Source organism: Macrotis lagotis, chromosome 5 (assembly GCF_037893015.1).
Source record: "Macrotis lagotis isolate mMagLag1 chromosome 5, bilby.v1.9.chrom.fasta, whole genome shotgun sequence".
Lineage (NCBI taxonomy): Eukaryota > Metazoa > Chordata > Mammalia > Peramelemorphia > Peramelidae > Macrotis > Macrotis lagotis.
Genome location: NC_133662.1, coordinates 217,947,057 through 217,966,216, shown reverse-complemented (window position 1 = coordinate 217,966,216; position 19,160 = coordinate 217,947,057). Strand labels below are relative to the sequence as shown.

General features: G+C 36.6%; 1 protein-coding gene across 2 annotated transcripts in view; it reads right to left on the bottom strand.

Moving 5' to 3' along the window:
• Nucleotides 1-19,160, bottom strand: part of MAGI3 (membrane associated guanylate kinase, WW and PDZ domain containing 3) — a 218,311-nt gene that overhangs the window by 83,057 nt on the left and 116,094 nt on the right. For both annotated transcript variants that reach the window (XM_074188464.1, XM_074188465.1), the window contains exons 2-4: nt 16,028-16,144; nt 13,468-13,587; nt 1,055-1,264 (exon numbers count right to left, since the gene is read on the bottom strand). In XM_074188464.1, coding sequence (XP_074044565.1) covers nt 1,055-1,264; nt 13,468-13,587; nt 16,028-16,144 — 447 coding nt within the window. The remainder of the gene's footprint in view (nt 1-1,054; nt 1,265-13,467; nt 13,588-16,027; nt 16,145-19,160) is intronic.

Here is a 19,160-nt window from a genome sequence, read left to right as displayed (position 1 = left end):
GGTTTTCCTGCCTCTAGTTTCCTGCTTCTCCAACACATTCTTCACACAGCTAACAAAGAGATATTCTTCAACTGAAGGTTTGATCATGTCACTACTTGAGGAACTAGTTGACCCCTGGCTTCTTGTTACCTTTGGAATAAAATAAAAAAATAAACTTTTTTCAGTTGGGCTCCAACTTAGCTTTTTAGCCCTACAATACATCATTCCATTTTAAGCACTCTCCATTTCATCCAAGTCTATCTTTTTTGCTGTTCCTCATAGTCATAATAGCTTATTTATTGTCTGTTTGAAGGGATTCTTCCTCCAAGAGTTGAGGGAGCAGATGACCACAGCTGAGGCTTTGGTAAATACAGTTCAAAAAAATCTATACAATAGTTCCAAAATCTTGTCTAAACTGTGAGAAATTGCCTAAGTCTGCAAAAAAATGCATAAATGAGAGAAGCACTGAAGGTAGGAGCAATGGTGGACAATGAGAAGTGCCAAGATTGCTTTATCTGTAAGAGCTAGGGCAGTCTTGGGGATTGAATACTGAGGATGGAGTATGAATGGTAACTGTTGCCTGTTCACTGCCCTCTGAAAACTGTGAGAAATTTGAAAAGATTTTTTTCCCCTAATCTCCCTTCCCCATCTGCTTACTTGTTTTAATAGGCATCTCTCTCTCTCTCTCTCTCTCTCTCTCTCTCTCCTTTTTTTTTTTTTTTAAGGATTTTGCAAGGCAAATGGGGTTAAGTGGCTTGCCCAAGGCCACACAGCTAGATAATTATTAAGCGTCTGAGGCCGGATTTGAACTCAGGTACTCTTGACTCCAGGGCTGGTGCTCTATCCAATGCACCTTCTAGCCGCCCCAAATAGGCATCTCTTGAAGTTTGTTCTGTTCTGTTATTTTTTTTTTTATTTTGTGTTCTCTTTACAAAAAACACCTGTGGTCAACCCAGTTATCTTTATTTCCTTATATTCATTCTGACTGTAGTCAGAGAGTTGAGAGAAAAACTGGTTATTTTATCTACAATGAAGGCAACTACATACTAAAAAGGAACTGATTGTAGTTACAAACCTGTACTTCCACTTCCATTAACTGCCTCCTTGTCTTCCTCCTCTTCCTCCTCAGGAAGAGAGCTGTCCATTCTCTGCATTTTGCTAACTGATGTGGTTCTTTTTCGTTGAGATTCTGTGTCAAAGTCATTATCGAACAGGACTTGATCAACTGGATCTGGTTGGAAAGGACTAGGTTCTGCTGGAGGCTTGGGAGTTCCGTAGAAATTTCCTGATGCGTAAAATAAACAGTAATAGTAAAGTCAGAATGAAAATATTAACAACCAAGAATAGTTCACCCAGTTCTACATTATGTGAGATTATTTACACAGGGACTGCTTCTGGTTACTGACTGACTGAAAGCCGATGCTCTAGCTGCTGAATTACTGAATTACAAATGTGGTTACTTATAATTGCACTTTATTTTTATTAAGGTGCAGAGATTGATTTTGTTTTTGAGACTAATACATTTATTTCCAAAGTGATTGCATTACAAATAGTTCTGGATAAGGAACTTAATTTGTTTCTCCTTTGTTAATTTTAAGTACAATAATATCTTCATGTAATATATAGAGCAGGATTAGGTAGAAATAAAAGTAAAGGTTACTCATCCTAATCAATTTTGTTACAATGTGTAACATAATTAATAATTTTGTTGAAATCTAAAAAATCTGGAGGGAAGCCGAAGCTAAAAACTCGATTAGAATCTTTTTACAGAAAAATAATTTAAAATAAGAATTCTGCACATAATTAAATAATTTTATTTAACTTTATCAAACAAGTAATGGCATTAATTGTACAATTTAATATTAGCTTACACCTGAAGGCAGAAAACATCGATTTTACAATGTGGTGAATTAACATTTTTTTGTGGAAATAAATGATATAGAAAACAGTTAAAATAACTTAATTTCTCAATTTTATACATATTTTTAATTAAAAAGCCAAGTACAGAAGGATCATCAGAACTATCTGTATTAACAGTTGGTGGCTACCATGAGTTCTGATCTTGAATTAATCATAACTGTGCTAATATTTTAATGGGATAAAGTAAGCAAATTATCCTTTGAGAAATAAAATACTCTTTCTCTATTTAAGATGAATCATTTCCTCCAAGCAAAAGCTTTTGCTCCCTAGAAGAATTAATTAAGACACTCACCCATGTGAGGTAAATTGGGTCTCCCAGAGAGATGCGAGAAAATTCTACCTCAAATTTAACTTCCAACATGAACCATAAACCTGATCGTCATATTCCATAGACAACTCTACAATACTATAATTAACTTTCAAATATCCATTCTATAGAATGGTTGATGAAAATACAAACCACTTTTGAAAATCTTTCTCTAGAAGATATTTTTGTACTTATATTTAAATGAGTATTTCTTAAAAGTTGTAATATTTTATATAGAACACTAAAAAAGAAAGGTAAGGCCAAAGAGGAAAAGAGGAAAGAGAGAAAGGGGTCTGGAGACAGAGAGAGAAAGAGAATATTATTTCTTGATATTTTATTTTATTTTCCCAATTACATATTATTAAAGTTTTTCAACATTCATTCATTTGCATATTGATAAGTTATACATTTTTCTACCACCCTCCCTTCTCACCCACCTCCCTCTCAGTGGTAAACAGTCTAGTAAAAGACGTACATGTTCATTTTTGTTTTATATGCTTACCATATTAGTCATTTTGGGTCTGAGGAGTTAGGATTAAGCAAAAAGAAAGAAAACTATGGGATAGAAGGAAAAACATAAGAGAAGTTTTAAAAAAGTGAATATAATAACCATTTGGATTCAGATTCTGGAATTTTTGATTTTGTTTTTTCTTTTTTTGTGGTTGGTGTTGTCCATAACAGGGTTGTCCCAGCTCTTTGAACGGAGAGGAGCAGCTTCCATTAAGGTTGATCAACTCACAATGTTGTTAAGGTGTACCTTGTTCTCTTGGTTCTGCTTCCTTCACTCACTTCATGTAATTTTTTCCATTCTCCTCTAAATTCCAACCATTTATGGTTTCTTAGAGAACAATAGTATTACATAACATCCATATACCAGAACTTGTTCAGTCATTCCCCAATTGATGGGCATTCTCTCAATTTCCAAGAGAATGTTATTTCTGTTAATAGCACCATTATTTTCTCTCACTCAGACTTGAAACTTCTAGTCACATTTGAAACTTCAATCTACACAGCTCCTAACTCTCTGAACTGCCAAGCCATATTGATTTTTTTCTTGACACTCTCTTTTATAAATGGTCTCATTCTTTCTTTTCAGAATGCTACCACCCTAGCTCAGACCATTACCTTTTCTCCATACTGTAGCAACAACCTTCAAACTGGTCTTCAAATCACCAGCATTTCTACTTGTGAATACCCTAACTCAAAAAAATCTGGATCCCCACTGGCTACAAAACAAAGTGTAAATTCCTTTCTTATAGAGACCTTCAAAATGTACCTCTAAACTTTCACTATTCCCCGATACAAAATCTGTGCTTCAGCAAAGTCTTCTAATTCTGGTGTTTTGTCATTTTGAGCTTTTCCTTTAGCAAGCTCTCCATTTCAAGCTATCAAAATTTTAAACATTCTTTAAGGTCTGGCCTTCTTGAAGTTGATCACACAAGCTCAAAGTGATCCTATCTCATCTAAAATCCTATAACACTTTGTACTCTTTACATGGTTCTTAACATATATATAATGTAGAGGAAAGAACACTATAATCAAAGTCAGAATTGTGGACTCAAATTTTCATTCTGACAGTAAAGCTTGAGAAAATCCATGGCCTCTCTGATTCTCATTTTTCTCTTCTCAGTAAAAGAGAGGATAATAGTACTTACAACTTCAGAAGTGTGTTATGAGAAAAGTGCTTTGTAACCTTTACACCATTTAAGATGGGTTTTATCCTTTTTTTATGCCTTCCTTGATTCATTTGTAGAAAAGGAATTAATAATACTTTGCAACACAGTAATGCAGGGTGATTCCTGTGGTGACATAACATACTGGATGGACAAAGGGCTGGCCTTGGGAGTCAGGAATAGCTAGTTTAAGCACTGTCTCTTAGATATGGTGGCCATGTGACCCATGTGACCCTAGGGAGATGACTTCTCTGAAATAGTCAAGTTTTTAAAACTGTTCATTGCAAAATAGGTGCCAATTTATACTAATAGAGTGAGTTTCCTTATTGTGACCTTTCTATAACTATGAAATCATAGGTCTGGTACAAAAACAAAAACACCAACCCCAAAACAAAATACTGTGGTGATCCAATGAGATCCTACAATCAGAATCAAAGAATTTTAGATTTCATTATAACCTATATCTGAAAAAAGAATTTCCATGAACAAGTGATTATTTAGCTTCTGTTTGAGGACCTCCAGGAAAAGGGGAGTCTCACTATCTTCTAAGGCAGGTTATCCAACTTTGGAATAATTGTAATTGCTAAGTTTTTCTTTCCTGATATTAAGCCTAAACTTCCATCTTTGCAATTTCATCCCTTTCTCCTGCTTCACTCGAAATTTGAAAGTACTTTGTACACTGTGAAGTCCATACAAGTTTATGGGATTAACATTATGGAAGTAGCATGAAGGGTAGAGAGCCTGCCTCCAGGGCAGGAAGAATTAAGCTCAAGTCCTATCTGAGATATATATTGACTGTGTAAGAACCTGAATAAGTCACTAAAGCTATTAGTGCTCTGGACCAGAGGGGTCTAACATGTGGCCTGTACCACTCCTGAGTACAATCAGGACCAGATTAAAATGTAAATGGGAAATAGTTCACAAAATAAATAAAAATACCATAAGAGATAACTTTACATTTTAAATCTAAGTTAATCTGTGGGCTACAGGGCCATTTATGTTTGCTATCTCAGTCTAATCTCTAAAATATTAGAGAAAAGATGCTGGCTTTCATTGGTAGAGGGAATTTCCTGACGGAAGCTCTCCATGACAATGAAGGAACAAGTCTGTTTCTCTCCTTCATATATGAGTTACAGTCAAGGATCTACTTTTGTCTAGGTGGGTAATCACCAAAATACCTCCTGAGTTTCTGCACCTGGAAATGTTACCAGCCTGTTGCCAAGCTGGTGATGAGACTTTTTTCCTCCACCAGCATGATCTCTTGACATACAGTCTATTGTTAAAGCTGCCCTCAGAGCCCTCCAGATTGACAGGAATCCCAGAGCCTGCTAAGCACCCTGGGGTCCCCTACAGACCTCAAGATAATTACAGGACAGGCATTCAACAATAATAAGCCGACTGGCAAGCTTCCTGATTTCGTACCTCTGGCTGGCCTTAGACAGAGTAGGAGCTCCAACCATGGATGACTTCTTTATTTCCCAGAACATTTTTGTCCCTGGTTAGATAGGGAAGCTTTGCTATCACCTTTTAGAGCCTCTCAAAGCACCAGGTCGGATAAATACAAATATATCACAACAGTCTCTTAGCATTTATTAAAGACCAACTCTTGGCAAGACTGGGCCAAGACCTGGGGATTCAAAGAAAGGCAAAGGGCAATCCCTGCTTTAAGAAGCTCACAGCTGGAGACAGCTAGGTGGTGAAGTGGATAGAGTACTTGACCCTGGAGTCAGATGGACCTGAGTTCAAATCTGACCTCGGACACTTAATTGCCTAGCTGCGTGACCTTGGGTATACATTTAACCAAGATATACTTAACCCCATAGACAACTGGGGGAACTGTAAACAAGAAGGTATATAAACAGTGTACATAGGGGAAAGTAAAGGCAGTCACCCAAGGGAAAGGTTTCAGTATTAAGGGAGACAGGAAAGCTTCTTGAATTTTAGCTGAAAAGTAAAAAAAGCCAGGGAGATGAGGAGGGAGAGAATTAGTCAGTGGGTGAGCTAGGCTTTTGTAAGTGGCTCTTATCTTCCAGTCAACATGCTGGGGAGAGACACAAAGAAAGGATGCTCATGTCACAAAGGAGAATAAATAGAAGGAAGTCACCAGGATTAAAGAGAGGAGGAAGAAGGGCATCCAAGACCCAAAGAGCATCAGTGAAGAGGTGTGTGGTTGGTGTGAAGCAGTCAGGAGGAGGAAGACTGGGAGAGGGGTATCATAGAAGGGCCTGAAGACCAAGCTAAGGACTTATACTTGATCCTGGAGGTGGCTGGGTGCCCTGGAGCTTACTGGGTTGAGTATCATGGTCAGAGCTGTGTTTTAAGATGAATATGAATATAATGCCTCAGTGGAATATGGAGTGAAGTAGGAAACATCTGAGGCAGCTCCAGAGAGAGGTGATAGAGCCAGACTGGGGTTAGCAGCAATGTCAAAGGAGAGAAGTAGGGTAGATATGAGGGATATTACAAAAACTGTGAGAAGGAAGAAAGTGCAAAGATTGACTGTATATGGATACAAAAGGAAGGATAGATAGGATGCACAGTCTAAGTGAAGACTTTGGTCATGTTTTAGGCAGTAGGGAAGCAGTCAACAGACAGAGAGAGGGAAGATTAGTCAGAGGGAGGAGGATAGAGGAGGTCACTGTGAAAATAGAGGCATTTGCCTTGGCAAGGAGCAGAGCCACCTCTTCATGAGAAACAGAAATAAAGCAGAAGCAAATGTTTTCCAGGTGATGTGAAATGGGGGTAAGAGGGGAGAAAGAGTAACCTTCTGAGAATGGCCTTAGGGTCTTAACTGAGAAGGTGGGAGGTATGGAAGAGATGCTATGGTGAGGAGGACTGTGAATCCATCAAAGAGGTATTAAAAAACTGCAGTGAGGGCCAGTCTTGATTGGAATCAGTCAGTATGATGCTGATTTTCTTCAGCTTCATTTAGCAGGAACAAAGGGACTAGATAGTGGGAGTAATTCAAGGGCATCACAGTGGCTGACTGGCTCAACAAAGGGGTCAAGATGGGGAAGGGAAAAGAATGTGTGGTCAGTGCAGGCCTGGGAAAGACATGAAGGGTCAAGGGATAAAAGGCCACAGTGAGGATAAAGAATAGGCTTTGGGCTTGCAAGTTAGACCAAGAGTTGGAATGATGATAGACTATGATGAGATACAGGAAGTTAGGATATGTGAACTGTTTGAAATGTTATGAGATAAGTAATTGAAACATCCAGTTAACAGGGAACTAGAAAAGTATAAATTGTCTGTTAAAAAAAAAGGAAAGCTACGAGTTAAGAAGCATTGAGGATCTGAGTGTTTTTTCTGAAGGAATTTAATGTTATAAAAGGAGAAATTATCCCCAAAATAGTTTCTGCATGAAATTTAAGGAACATATAAAAACTGTCAAATGCTCAAATGAATCTTTGTGATTATGTAGGTTGAAATCCAATCATAGCTGTCCTTTTTTTTTATTTTTTGGTGAGGCAATGGGGTTAAGTGACTTGTCTAAGGTCACACAGGTAGGTAATTATTAAGTGACTGAGGCCAGATTTTAACCCAAGTCCTCCTGACTCCAGGGCCACTGCCGCCATCTAGCTGCCCCAATAGCTGCCCATCTTAATGCAACCTTTGTTCAGACTTTACCCTAGGGGTCCCATGAGGTCTGCATAAAGGGCTAAGGACCTTTCCTTGCTTTCACCCTACTCTGAGAGGATGTTAGTGTCACAATTTATCTACCCCCTTGTCATTCCTCACCTACACCATGGGACTAGCCCATAATCTCTCCCTCTCACATCACTCCTTGTATTTTTTACTCCTGTTCTTCAGAATGTTTCATTAGCTATATATACATCACTGTCTACTCACACTCTTGTTGCTCTTTACTCCCTTTGTAGATAGTCCTCCACTTCTACTTTCATTGGTAGTTTAGGGTCACTGAAGAAGTCCAACAATTTGCCAAAGGAAATTCAGTCTTAACTCCTTTTCCTATTTAACTGTGGACCTAATTAATTGTTCATCTTTGCTGTGTGTGTGTGTGTGTGTGTGTGTGTGTGTGTGTGTGTGTGTGTGTGATGGACAAGAATGTGGTCAACAGATATTTTCATCTACTTGATCTTTTCTGTATGAATGGAAAAGTCAAATTCTTTTCAGTGATTAGAGATTTCTTCTAAGAGGCTTACAATGTTCAAGAGCTTGATGCAGTCAATAAAATGTCACACACAAACATCTGCATCTGGAGGAAGACCCATGATATCAACATAATTCTTAAGCTTAGATTTTAATCTGGATTTTCTTCATCACAGAACAGTCCTTTGGCAAGTATAAATTTCCCTGTTTTATGCTTTGTCAGAGAACCATTAAATATGGTTATTTCTTTTGTTACATCTTTCAGGGTATCTTGAATGCTTTTGATGTTTGGATGTGATATATCTTGCTGTAAGTGATCATAAGGCTGTTTTGAATCAAATGTTTTTCATCATCAACCATAATGCACATTGAAGCCATATATTTTCTATTTCGTTTGGTTAATTGTGAAAGAGCAAAGATGTGATCAGTTGTTAAACATCATTTACAAAATCCTGTTCTTATCCTTCCAATACCTTCACTAAAGATGCCCTTGATTTTTGTATAGATGAGCCTTAAAGATTCTGTATGGGTGGCCTGTAGATATATAAGCTCTAAGTTACTAGTATTCTCTTAGGTGCTTTTTTGTGGGGAGAGGGGAACACACCCAACAATATATAATGATTCAAATTGTTCTGACAAAATGAAGTCAGTCATTTTGGTGAAGAATTGATCAGGGAGTATAACAAAGAGTTAATAAGAAAAAATAAGAATACTCAAAAATGCTGATATTGGAATGTTCCTCTCATTAGAAAATGATGACCTTATTATGAAGAATCAAGATTGATAAAGAGGTTGAATAGTTTAGTGGAAAGAATGCTGACCTTAGTGACAATCTCTTTAAATCTTAGCTAATTTATCAATAAAATGAAAATAAAATTTGAGGTACTCACCTTCATAGGATTATTATGAAGGTAAGTAAAATACCATAACCTGCACAAAGCTTTTTGCCAACCCAAATTTCCTATTATGATTTTTTCTTGATTTTTTTTATTTTTATATTTTATTTAATTTTTTTTTCCCCAGCATACATGCAAAAGCAAGTTTTAACATTTACTTCTAAAACCTTGAGTTTCAAATTTTCTCCCTTCCTCCCACCCCACTCCCCCATGGAGAAAGCAAATTACTTCATGTAGGTTAAAAATGTGTAGCCATGACACACATTAAAAAAGTCATGCTATAAAGTAAATATATTCTCTCCCCACTCCCCACAAAGAAAAGAGAAACCTCAAGAAAAGTAAAGTAAGAAATAAAAAGTGTGTTTCAATCTGCATTCAGATACCATCAGCTCTTTCCTTGGAATGGATAGCATTTTTTGTCATTAGTCCATCAGAGAAATTGCTTCAATATGTTTCCCACAATTGCTATTGCTAGCTGTATTTCCCTCCATTCTACTTCCCCCCATTCCCATTTATTCTATTCTCTCTCCTTTCACCCTGTCTCTCTTCAGAATTGTGTTGCATATGACTACCCTCTCCCCTATCCTCTACACCCCTGGCTCTTCCTCCCCCCTCTGTTATTTCCTCACTGAGTCATTTCTGATGAGAGGAAAGGCTCACTCACTTCCCCTCATCTTCCCCCTCTTCCACTCCACTGCAGAAGTTTTTCCTTACCTGTTTTATGTGAAATAATTTACTCTTTCTACCTCTTCTTTCCCTTTCTCCCAGTACATTCCTTTCTCTCCAATTAATTCCATCTTTATAATATATTATACCTTCACATACAACTCCCTACTGTGCCTTGTCTATAAATGCTCCTTCAAATTGCATGAGAAGGTTCATTTGAGTTAACAGTATCATCTTCCCATGCAAGAATACACATAGTTCAACATCATTAAATTTGTCATAATTTTCCTTTCCTGTCTACCTCCTCTAAGTCCTGTACTTGAAGGTAAAACTTTTCTGTTCTGCTCTGGTCATTTTATCAGAAAAGTTTGACAGTCCCCTGTTTCACTGAATGTCCATCCTTTCCCCAGAAGAGGATGTTCAGTTTTTCTGGGTGGTTGATTCTCAGTTCTGCTGGGTGGCTGATTCCAAGCTCCTTTGCCTTCTGGAATATCATATTCCAAGCCCTCTGAGCCTTTACTGTAAATGCTGCTCAATCTTGTCTTATCATGACTGTAGCTCCACAATATCTAAATTGTTTCTTTCTTGTTACTTGTAATATTTTTTCCTTGACTTGAAAGTTCTGGAGTTTGACTATAATATTCTTGGGAGTTTTCATTTTCAGATCTGTCTTTCAGGAGGTGATCAGTGGATTCTTTCAATTTTTATTTTACCCTCTACTTTGCTTCTAGCATACCAGGACAATTTTCCTGGATAATTTCTAGAATCTCTTTTTTAGTCATGACTTTCAGGTAGCTCAATAATTTTTAAATGATGTCTCCTGGATCTGCTTTCTAGGTCAGTTGTTTTTTCAATGAGATATATTTCACATATTCTTCTAGTTTTTCATTCTTTTGGTTTTGTTTTATTGTTTCTTGATTTCTCGTAATGTTATCAGCTTCCTTTAGCTTCATTCTAAATTTGAAGGAATTATTTTCTGCAGAGAGCTTTTATATCTCCTTTTCCTTCTGGCCAATTCTGCTTTTTAATGCCCTTTGAATTGCAGTTTCCATTTGACCCAAACTGGTTTTTAAGATATTTTCTTCAATATTTTTGGTAATTCCTTCACTAAGCTGCTGACTTAGTTTTCATGATTTTCCCATTATCACTCTCATTTCTCTTCCCAAATTTTCCTTTACCTCCCTTATTTCATTTTCAAAATCTTTTTTGAGCTCTTGCATAGCCTTCCAAATCATATTTTTCTTGGAGGCTTTGTATACAGAAGATATGATTTTGTTATCTTCTGAGTGTATATGTTGATCCTCCATTGGACCAAAGTAATTGTCTATGCTGGATTATTTTCTTCTATAGTTTGCTCATTTCCCCAGCCTAAGACTTGATTTTAATGCTTTGTTAAGGTGGGTCTCTGCTTCCATGGTGGAACACATATCTTCCCAAACTTCTGAGGGTTTTTCAGCTGTTTTCAGGGATACCGTACCAGGGACCACAATTCTTCCAAGTTCTTATCAGTCTCTAACTGCTCTCTTGGTCTGTGGATGATCACAAGCACTTCCCTCTTTTCTGGAACTATGAGGAGGGTCTCTCCTCCACTATGGCAGTAAAGCTCTTTTTCCTGAGACTGGGGCCCCAGTCTGTGACCTGGATCTGAGTATGGGCAAAGCAACAGAGTCCTGCCTCAGGAGAGCAGAGAGACCTCTGCAATTCCCCCTTACTGTCCATGGGCTGAGTACTGTGGAAGCAGCTGTGGGGTGACTCCCCAGGCGGCTCTCCAGGCATGCTCTTGGTTCCTGGGGGCCAGGGTTGTGTTGAGGTCTGAGTTGGATTGGGCTCTGCTCTCACTCTGATGTTCTTCCTAATTGTCCTTGGCAATCCTTGGACTGAAAAGTCTGGAAACCATCAATGCTTCCATGGACCCAGGTGCCCTGGGGCTGTTCCTAGGTGGTCGGAACTGGTTCATTCTGGCACTTCCAGGCAGCACTGTGGGCCCTTTCTACCCCCCCTGATGTAACAGACCTTTCCCACAGATCTTCCAAGTTGTCTTGGGTTGGAAAACGGTTTCACTCAATCATTTTGTGGGTTCTGCCACTCTAGAATTTGGTTAGAGTCATTATTTAAAGGTATTTGGAGTGGTCTGGAGGACAGCTTGTGGGAATTCCTGCCTTTACTCTGCTTGACGCTCCCCCTCAACTTCCTGTTATGATTAATGCCATCTTATCCTTATCAGAACAAGTCACTATCTTCCAATTATTTCTTTATATTTAATGTCCTCTGTATGATTACACTGACAAACAAAAAAAATTGTGTTTTTTTGTAGCTAGAAGTATTAGGTAGGATGTAGTAAGGATGAAAGTATCAATATGCTTCCAAGAGGATCCAGGATAACAGAAATGACATGTACCTCATTCTGTTCCAAATTATTTTTTCTCTTCTGTGTTGTACTCTATCTGGAAAACTTTTCATTTCATGGAACCTGGGGGTTACAGATGCTTGGAATGGTGACATTTAATAAACAATGTTCTTAAGTTTCATGGATCTGCTTGGGCAACTGCAGACAACAGTTACTTCCAATTTTTACATTGATGCTATGGGTACAAAACCGTTTCCTCCTGCAGTGATATGTTAGATGGGTTCTACCATTTTCTTTCAGTATACTTTGATTACAAAGACTAGGTTCTTTAAGAATAGGTGACCCTTTAGCAATTTCTGGTAGCAATGGTCTAATCTTGAATTGTCATCATAAACCCTGGTACGACTTAGTCATTTGCTTGAAACTTCTTTCCTATGTGGATGTGACACACTGAGAGCTTTTTGAATGAACTGATGGATCTTAACTCCATCTTAGAGATGTAATTTTTTAATCATAATTAACAAATCCAATGGCACATACTTGTTTTTAGCCCTAATGACTGCTCCAGGAAGGTATGTTTCCTAATTCCAAAAGTATCTGTGTAGGCTTGTCATAGACTTTGAAAATATTTGCAATCCTATTCCTCCTAGATGAGGACAGGCTAATATTAGTCTAACTACATAGAACACATGCAATTAATTCTTTGTATCTCTTCTTAAATTTCCTATTATAAAAAGTATGACTATTTCTAAGTTCTAGAATGTCCATATCCTTTCTATGTGATAAGAAACAATCAACTCCATCAACTGCTCATTTGACAGAACATTTATAACAACTTTTGGGAAATTAACATTCTAAGATCAAGGTGAGGAAAGTACTTAGGAATTCTAAATGCTATATGAAAATGTGAATTACCTAGGCATTCAATAAATACCTCCTGATTCACTAGGAATCAGTGAAGAATACTATATCAGGATGTTTGAATTATTAAAGAACAGCTCACTTTCAAGTCTTTTTATGATATGATACTTTAGTTTAATAATGTTTTTGTTTCTTAAAAGTTTATTTTCTTATTGATCTATTTTTACATCACATTCATTTTCCAATTTCTCTGTATTTTCCTACTTAGTGAGTCATTCCTAGTAACAAAGAAAAGGAAAAAAGTTCAGCAAAACTAACATTGATTTTGCACAATAGTATATATAATATTCTCCTACCTCTGTGATGAACAGAGAGGCATATTTTCTCAACTTTTTTTTTTCAGGGCCAAGCTAAGTCACTATAATTAAATAGAATTCATTTTCATTTCATCCTTCCCCCACCTTTAAATCATGAATTTTATTTTCTGCTTATGATTACTCTCTCCTATATCAGGGATCATAAAGCTAAGTTCCTTTGGCTTTTTCAATGTTTTTAGTAATTTATAAATTCATATCAATGAAGAAAAATGAACTTCTAAAAGGAAGAAAAACTTAAGAAATAATTGTTATTTCATTGATCAAATTTTGTCTAAGATGTTTTCTATTAATCAGAAATGCTCCTGGATATGAAATGTTTTAGGTCACATACCATCATATGTTCCACTTTCTAACAATGCTCCACTCTCTTCAAGTGCTTTGAACTGCTCAACAGAAATGAAATTATAGTCTACCCCTGGTACTTCCCCATCCCTGGGGGCTCTGGTAGTGCCTAAAGGGAAAAGAGGAAAATCAGAAAATAAAATACATTTTGACTCACAAAATATTCAAAGATGATGCTCACAAACATACCATTTATAAACACTCACAAATAAGTCTCTAAGTGAAATTTCCAAATGAAACTAAGGACAATAAATAATGTATAGATGAGAAAAAAGAGAATTTTAAAAAATAAAGGTAAACCTGTGAATTTATGAAATTCAAATCTACAGAGACTCTGAAGAAGCTGAGTCTGAGTATCATGAGACATTTAATTGCCTAAGAACCAACACTTAGCACTTTATTAAACTTCAACTAATAGCCCAAGTCTCAATTATCCTTTTAACTGGGAAAGGGAGGTGATATAATGGAGAAAACTTAGCAATAAAAGGAAAAACCCCACCTCATCAACTATGTCCCCAATTTATATTACTGACAGTAGGTAGTAGCAGAGCGAGTGCAATGGATAGATTACTGGACCTGAAGATTTGAAATGGAGTTCATGACTGATCTAGATTTTTATCAATTTTGGATCCCTGAGCAGGTCATTTCGCTTCTGCCCTAGTCTCCTCAAATATACCATGGAGATCATAATATTACCTACCTCTCAGGGATATTTTGAGGATCAAATAAGATTAAAAATGATAAATATAAATGTTAGCTATTATTAGTCTGGATTTGAACCCAGGTACTCCTGACTCCAAGGCCGGTGCTTTGTCCACTATGCCACCTAGCTGCCCCTCCACTCCAATTCTAGCCCTCATTCTAGGCAACTTCAACTCATATACTGTTGCTCCCTCAAAGATCCAAAGTTCTCAGTTCCTCAATCTACTCAATTCCCAAGACCAACTCTTTTACTCTCCCTCATTTGCACACAGATAGAATCAGTCACTTGTCAGTCAGCTAGCATTTTCTATGCACCTACCATAGGCCCCATACTGTGATAAGCACTGGGATTAGAGAAAGGCAAAAAAAAAAGTGTTTCAAAACATATGAAGTCCAAAATTCCTTTATCTGATCATAATTACTTAAGCCTATAAAGACTTTCAAATATGGTGTGTATACTCATAAAATGAGCATGTTTCTAAGCAGCACAATGGACAGAAGATTATCTTATTTTCTTTCTTTTCTTTTTTTTAGGTTTTTTTTTTTTTTTTGCAAGGCAATGGGGTTAAGTGGCTTGCCCAAGGCCACACAGCCAGGTAATTATGAAGTGTCTGAGGCCGTATTTGAATTCAGGTACTCTTGATTCCAGTGCTCTATCCACTGTGCCACCTAGCCGCCCCCCAGAAGACTATCTTAAAAAGTACTTAGCCCAAGTCCAGCTAACAGTAGCTGCCATAAAAGTTTCTTTTCATCCCTCCCCTACCACTAACATGTCTGGAAGATAAGAACATACTCACCAACTTCTGGATTAAAGACCAATTTTTAAAAGGCCACAGAAAAAGAAGACACTAAATTCTTCCCTTTTTTTTTTTGTGAAAATAAGAGTTTTACCAGGGGCAGAAATATAACCTGTCCTTCCATTTGAATGGTACTCCATATACCGTGTGCCTTCAGTTACAGCAATAATCATTGACTTTTATATAGTATAGGTACTTATACCTGCTGACTGACTTCTGGATAGTATTTTGATTGTAAAAATCTTATAGATAAGTACTTATAGGTATTTTTATACACAACAAAGTAGTAGCAAAGATAGGCACTGTAGCTATAAATACCTTCATTTTATATTAAATGAAACTGAGCCCAGCACAAAAATGACTCATTGAGCACCACAGAGATTAAGTGATCATGAAGCTTTTAAGGGTCTGGAGTAGGATTCAGATTTTAATGCTGTAAAATTGTGGACAATTTTCAACAGATTTTCAATCTTAGTCAGCTATGGATGACTCTTCACTTTCAGCCCCAAGTCTTTTGTCAATCCCCATTCCATGACGATCACTTCTTTCTTGTTTTAGGAACAAACATCAAATCAATACTACTGATGTTTCTGGAAAAGCCATGTCAATTAGTTTCCCAAGAGTTCCATTCACTAGGTGTGATTTTGTTTGCTATTCCAGTGTATGTTTTACCTCATTTGACTAGAATGTGAGGTCCTTGTGGGAAGATACTGTTTTGTTTTCCAATTTATAGCTACACAGTGCTCATAATAAATACATATTAAATGAAACAAAACAGAAGCAATAGAACTATTTTATCTTAAATATTTCATTAACAATTCTAATTTTTCTCCATAATCAAAATTTTTCCAATTTTCAAAAAAAAACAACAACAAGTTTTTCAAGAGTTTATTGCAACCTAATTAATTCTCAATCCCAGGGTTGAGGAAGTGGGGTGGAAGATGTTCCAATCTCTATATAACAGAGCTGCAGTCTTTATTAATTTTACCTATGTATATCTTTAATTTAACCAGAATGCTTGCATCTTAATTGCATCATTCACATACTCACATGGGATGGTTCTCAAGTAGAGATTGTCTCTGATCACCTGCTGGAGTTTGTGATCAATTGAACCTTTTTGAAATTGAAGACTCAAATAATGACGCAAATCTTTATTGATGACTTTTCCTACCAAAAAAAGGAAAAATAAAACATATATTATTTTGTGAACCTTAGCAACAACAAGTTTCAGTCTCTTGGCTTGTACCCTAGGTTCTAAAAAGCTTACATTCTAGAAGAATGTAAGTTCTGGAAATTCAAAGGCTATGAAGTATGGTTGTGATGACAGAAGGTCACCCAAGGATAAGTTCAAGGTACACAGAGGTTAATGACCCAGAGCTTAATTTTCTGGGGCACAGAAAACTCATGAAAGTAATACGAATAAGGTAGCAATAACTATAAAATACAGATAAACCCTTGTGGATCATTTTGTACTAAAATATTTTTATTTCTTTAATTAAATGAAATGTCTGCTGGTAAGAATAACATTATTTGCAAAGCAACATTTATGTGTATATTATAAAATATATAGAACATAATATAAAAATATAATGGCCAGAAACTTTCCTAATTAGCCAATTTTATGAAATGTAAACATTGCTTTCAGGCAAGGTGATAAGGGTACCTCAATCTAATCTCATCAGGAAAGAGAAAGGGTAGGGAATTTCTGCCTATTGAAATGATAGAAGGGCATTATTTATTCACAAAAAAAGTTTTATTCTCCTAGAGTAGTAAAGAAGATGTAAACAGGGAAGTGAGAAATTCAAGATTTGGAAGGGAATAGGAGTGGGCTATAATCTAGAGGGCAGTCAAATGGTTAGTAAAGTCTTGTATATAACAAAAATAAGAGTCAGCAGAGCTTAAAAAATAAATAAAATAATCCAACCTCCAATCCCCACTTGTTTTTGTAAACACAGTGTCAATTATCAATCAAGAATTCAATTAAGTTGGAATTTATTAGAAAGGAAATGAGATACAATGAAACAAAACAGACTGAATCAATAACTGTATTCATTATTTGATTTTAACTTCCTATTAAAAACTGTGCTGTCAAAGCTAAAATGCAGTATATTTTAATTCAATAGTTGCTCTTTATTCATTAATTCAATAGTTAGTACAGATAGCTGCTGTAGTCATACTTATCATATGAGCTGTAACTGTTTCTGTACCATTTCCCATACATATACTTCTGAATTAGGAGTTATAGGTAGGAAAGAATATTCTAGAAGATTGAAAGACACCGGTGGGGTCCCAATTTCTTAGAAATGAATTAGTGCCCGTTCTATCTTTGTTGAAGATGAAGAAACAAAGCATGGCATTAGAGTAACTTTATGAACTTATTTATGAACTTAAAAATATAGTTAAGTAGGAACTATGTATAGCAATATTTTTTAAAATTCAAGATTTCTCAAATTTAAGTTACATTAAATTTTAAACAGAGATGATGTGAGATTGTTGAACTCAGATGAAATTCAGTGAACATAACAAAAAACAGAGCAAGATAAAATTAAATGAGAAAAGATACAATAAAAACAATGGTTCAAAGAACCCTTCTGTTGGTAAAGACTTAAGAAAGAAAGAATTATTAAACAATTCTGGAACCTGGAAACTCCCCATGGTAAGACACAGTTAAAGGAGCTAAATATCTTCATATCCTAGCAGAAATAGCTTCTAATTTCTATCTGCTCCTTCACCTATGTAGGTGAAGCACCGATAATGTAGTTTACAAGGAAAACACTGGAATTCTTTCAAAAAATAAATATTTCTGATAAAACTGGCAATAGTAAAACACTTCTATTAACATCGGTTTGAAGAGTTTACATTTAGAACTGGAAGGAAATTTTTAAGTAATCGAGTTCACCACTTTTATTTTATCTAGAAAACTGGGACACAAAATGGCTCATTAACTCACCCAGGGCAAACATAGTGTCAGAGCCGGAACCTGAACCCAGTTCCTGTTAAACAAAATCCAATCTTTCTGCCTTCCTGTCTTCACAGTGAGAAATGTTATAAATTGTAGAAAAGTATAAATTAAGTAAGATAGATTAAAAATGAGTTATGATTGGTCAGGATAATTTAATAGCAATGATTATGGCACAGCAGAGATGGGCTATACCTATGATTTCAATGGCAGTTAGGATCCCCCCAATTCTGAACAACTCCCCCTTACCTATACAGGCCAGAAAACACTTTCCAACTCAGTCTTAGAGACCTTTTAGAACTTTTTCTGAAAAGTTAAGTGTCTTGGCCAGGTCATACGTATGTCCTGGGATGTGTCAGGGAGGTACTTTCAAGTGATTTATAAGCTCTTAGGAAAGTAAAAAATTTAGATTTTCCTTTTCTAAGTCAATTAGGCAAAACTGTGTGATGGAAAGAGAATTTTAAATAACTTCAAGGGATCTATTTATTAAATGTTTGGCCTTCGGCAAATACGAGCCTCTCTGCTGACCTTCAGTCTCACATCTATCTACAACAGTCTTTCAGACCCCTAAAAATAGATATTCAGTGGACAGCTTAAACTCAACATGTTCCAAACAGCCCATTATCTTTCACTTTCAATCCTTATCCCTTTCCAACTCTCTATTATGTCCAGAGTACCACTATGGGTATCTCACGCTCTAACCCTTCATTTCCAAGTTTTCATCGAGCTTGGTCAATTCCACCTTAGAAACATCTCTCAAACATGCCCCCTTCCCTCCTCTGACAATACTTCATCCTGGCCTCATCATCTTATACTTCAATTAGGGCAACAGCCTGCTGTGGGTCTGCCTGTCTATCATCCATTCAGCTAGTAAAGTGACTTTCTTAAAGCCCAGGTTCAGTCTGTTACCTCTCTATTTCATATTCAGTGCTCCCCTACCACCACCAGGATTAAATTTTAAAAATCTTGTATGGCATTTAAGGCCTGTCGTAAATTGTCCCCTTTCTCCCCACATGCTTTTCCAATCTTCTTAGAGTTTAAACCTTCCCCATGGATTTTGCAATCCAATGATACTGGCTTCCTTGCTGTTCCACAAACAAGACAACTCCATCTCTTGGATCAGGGCATTTTCTCTGACTGACCTGCAAGCCTAGAAGACTCTCTTTTCTTATATCTACCTTCTAATTTTTCTGGATTCCTTAAGTTCCTACTAAAATCCCACCT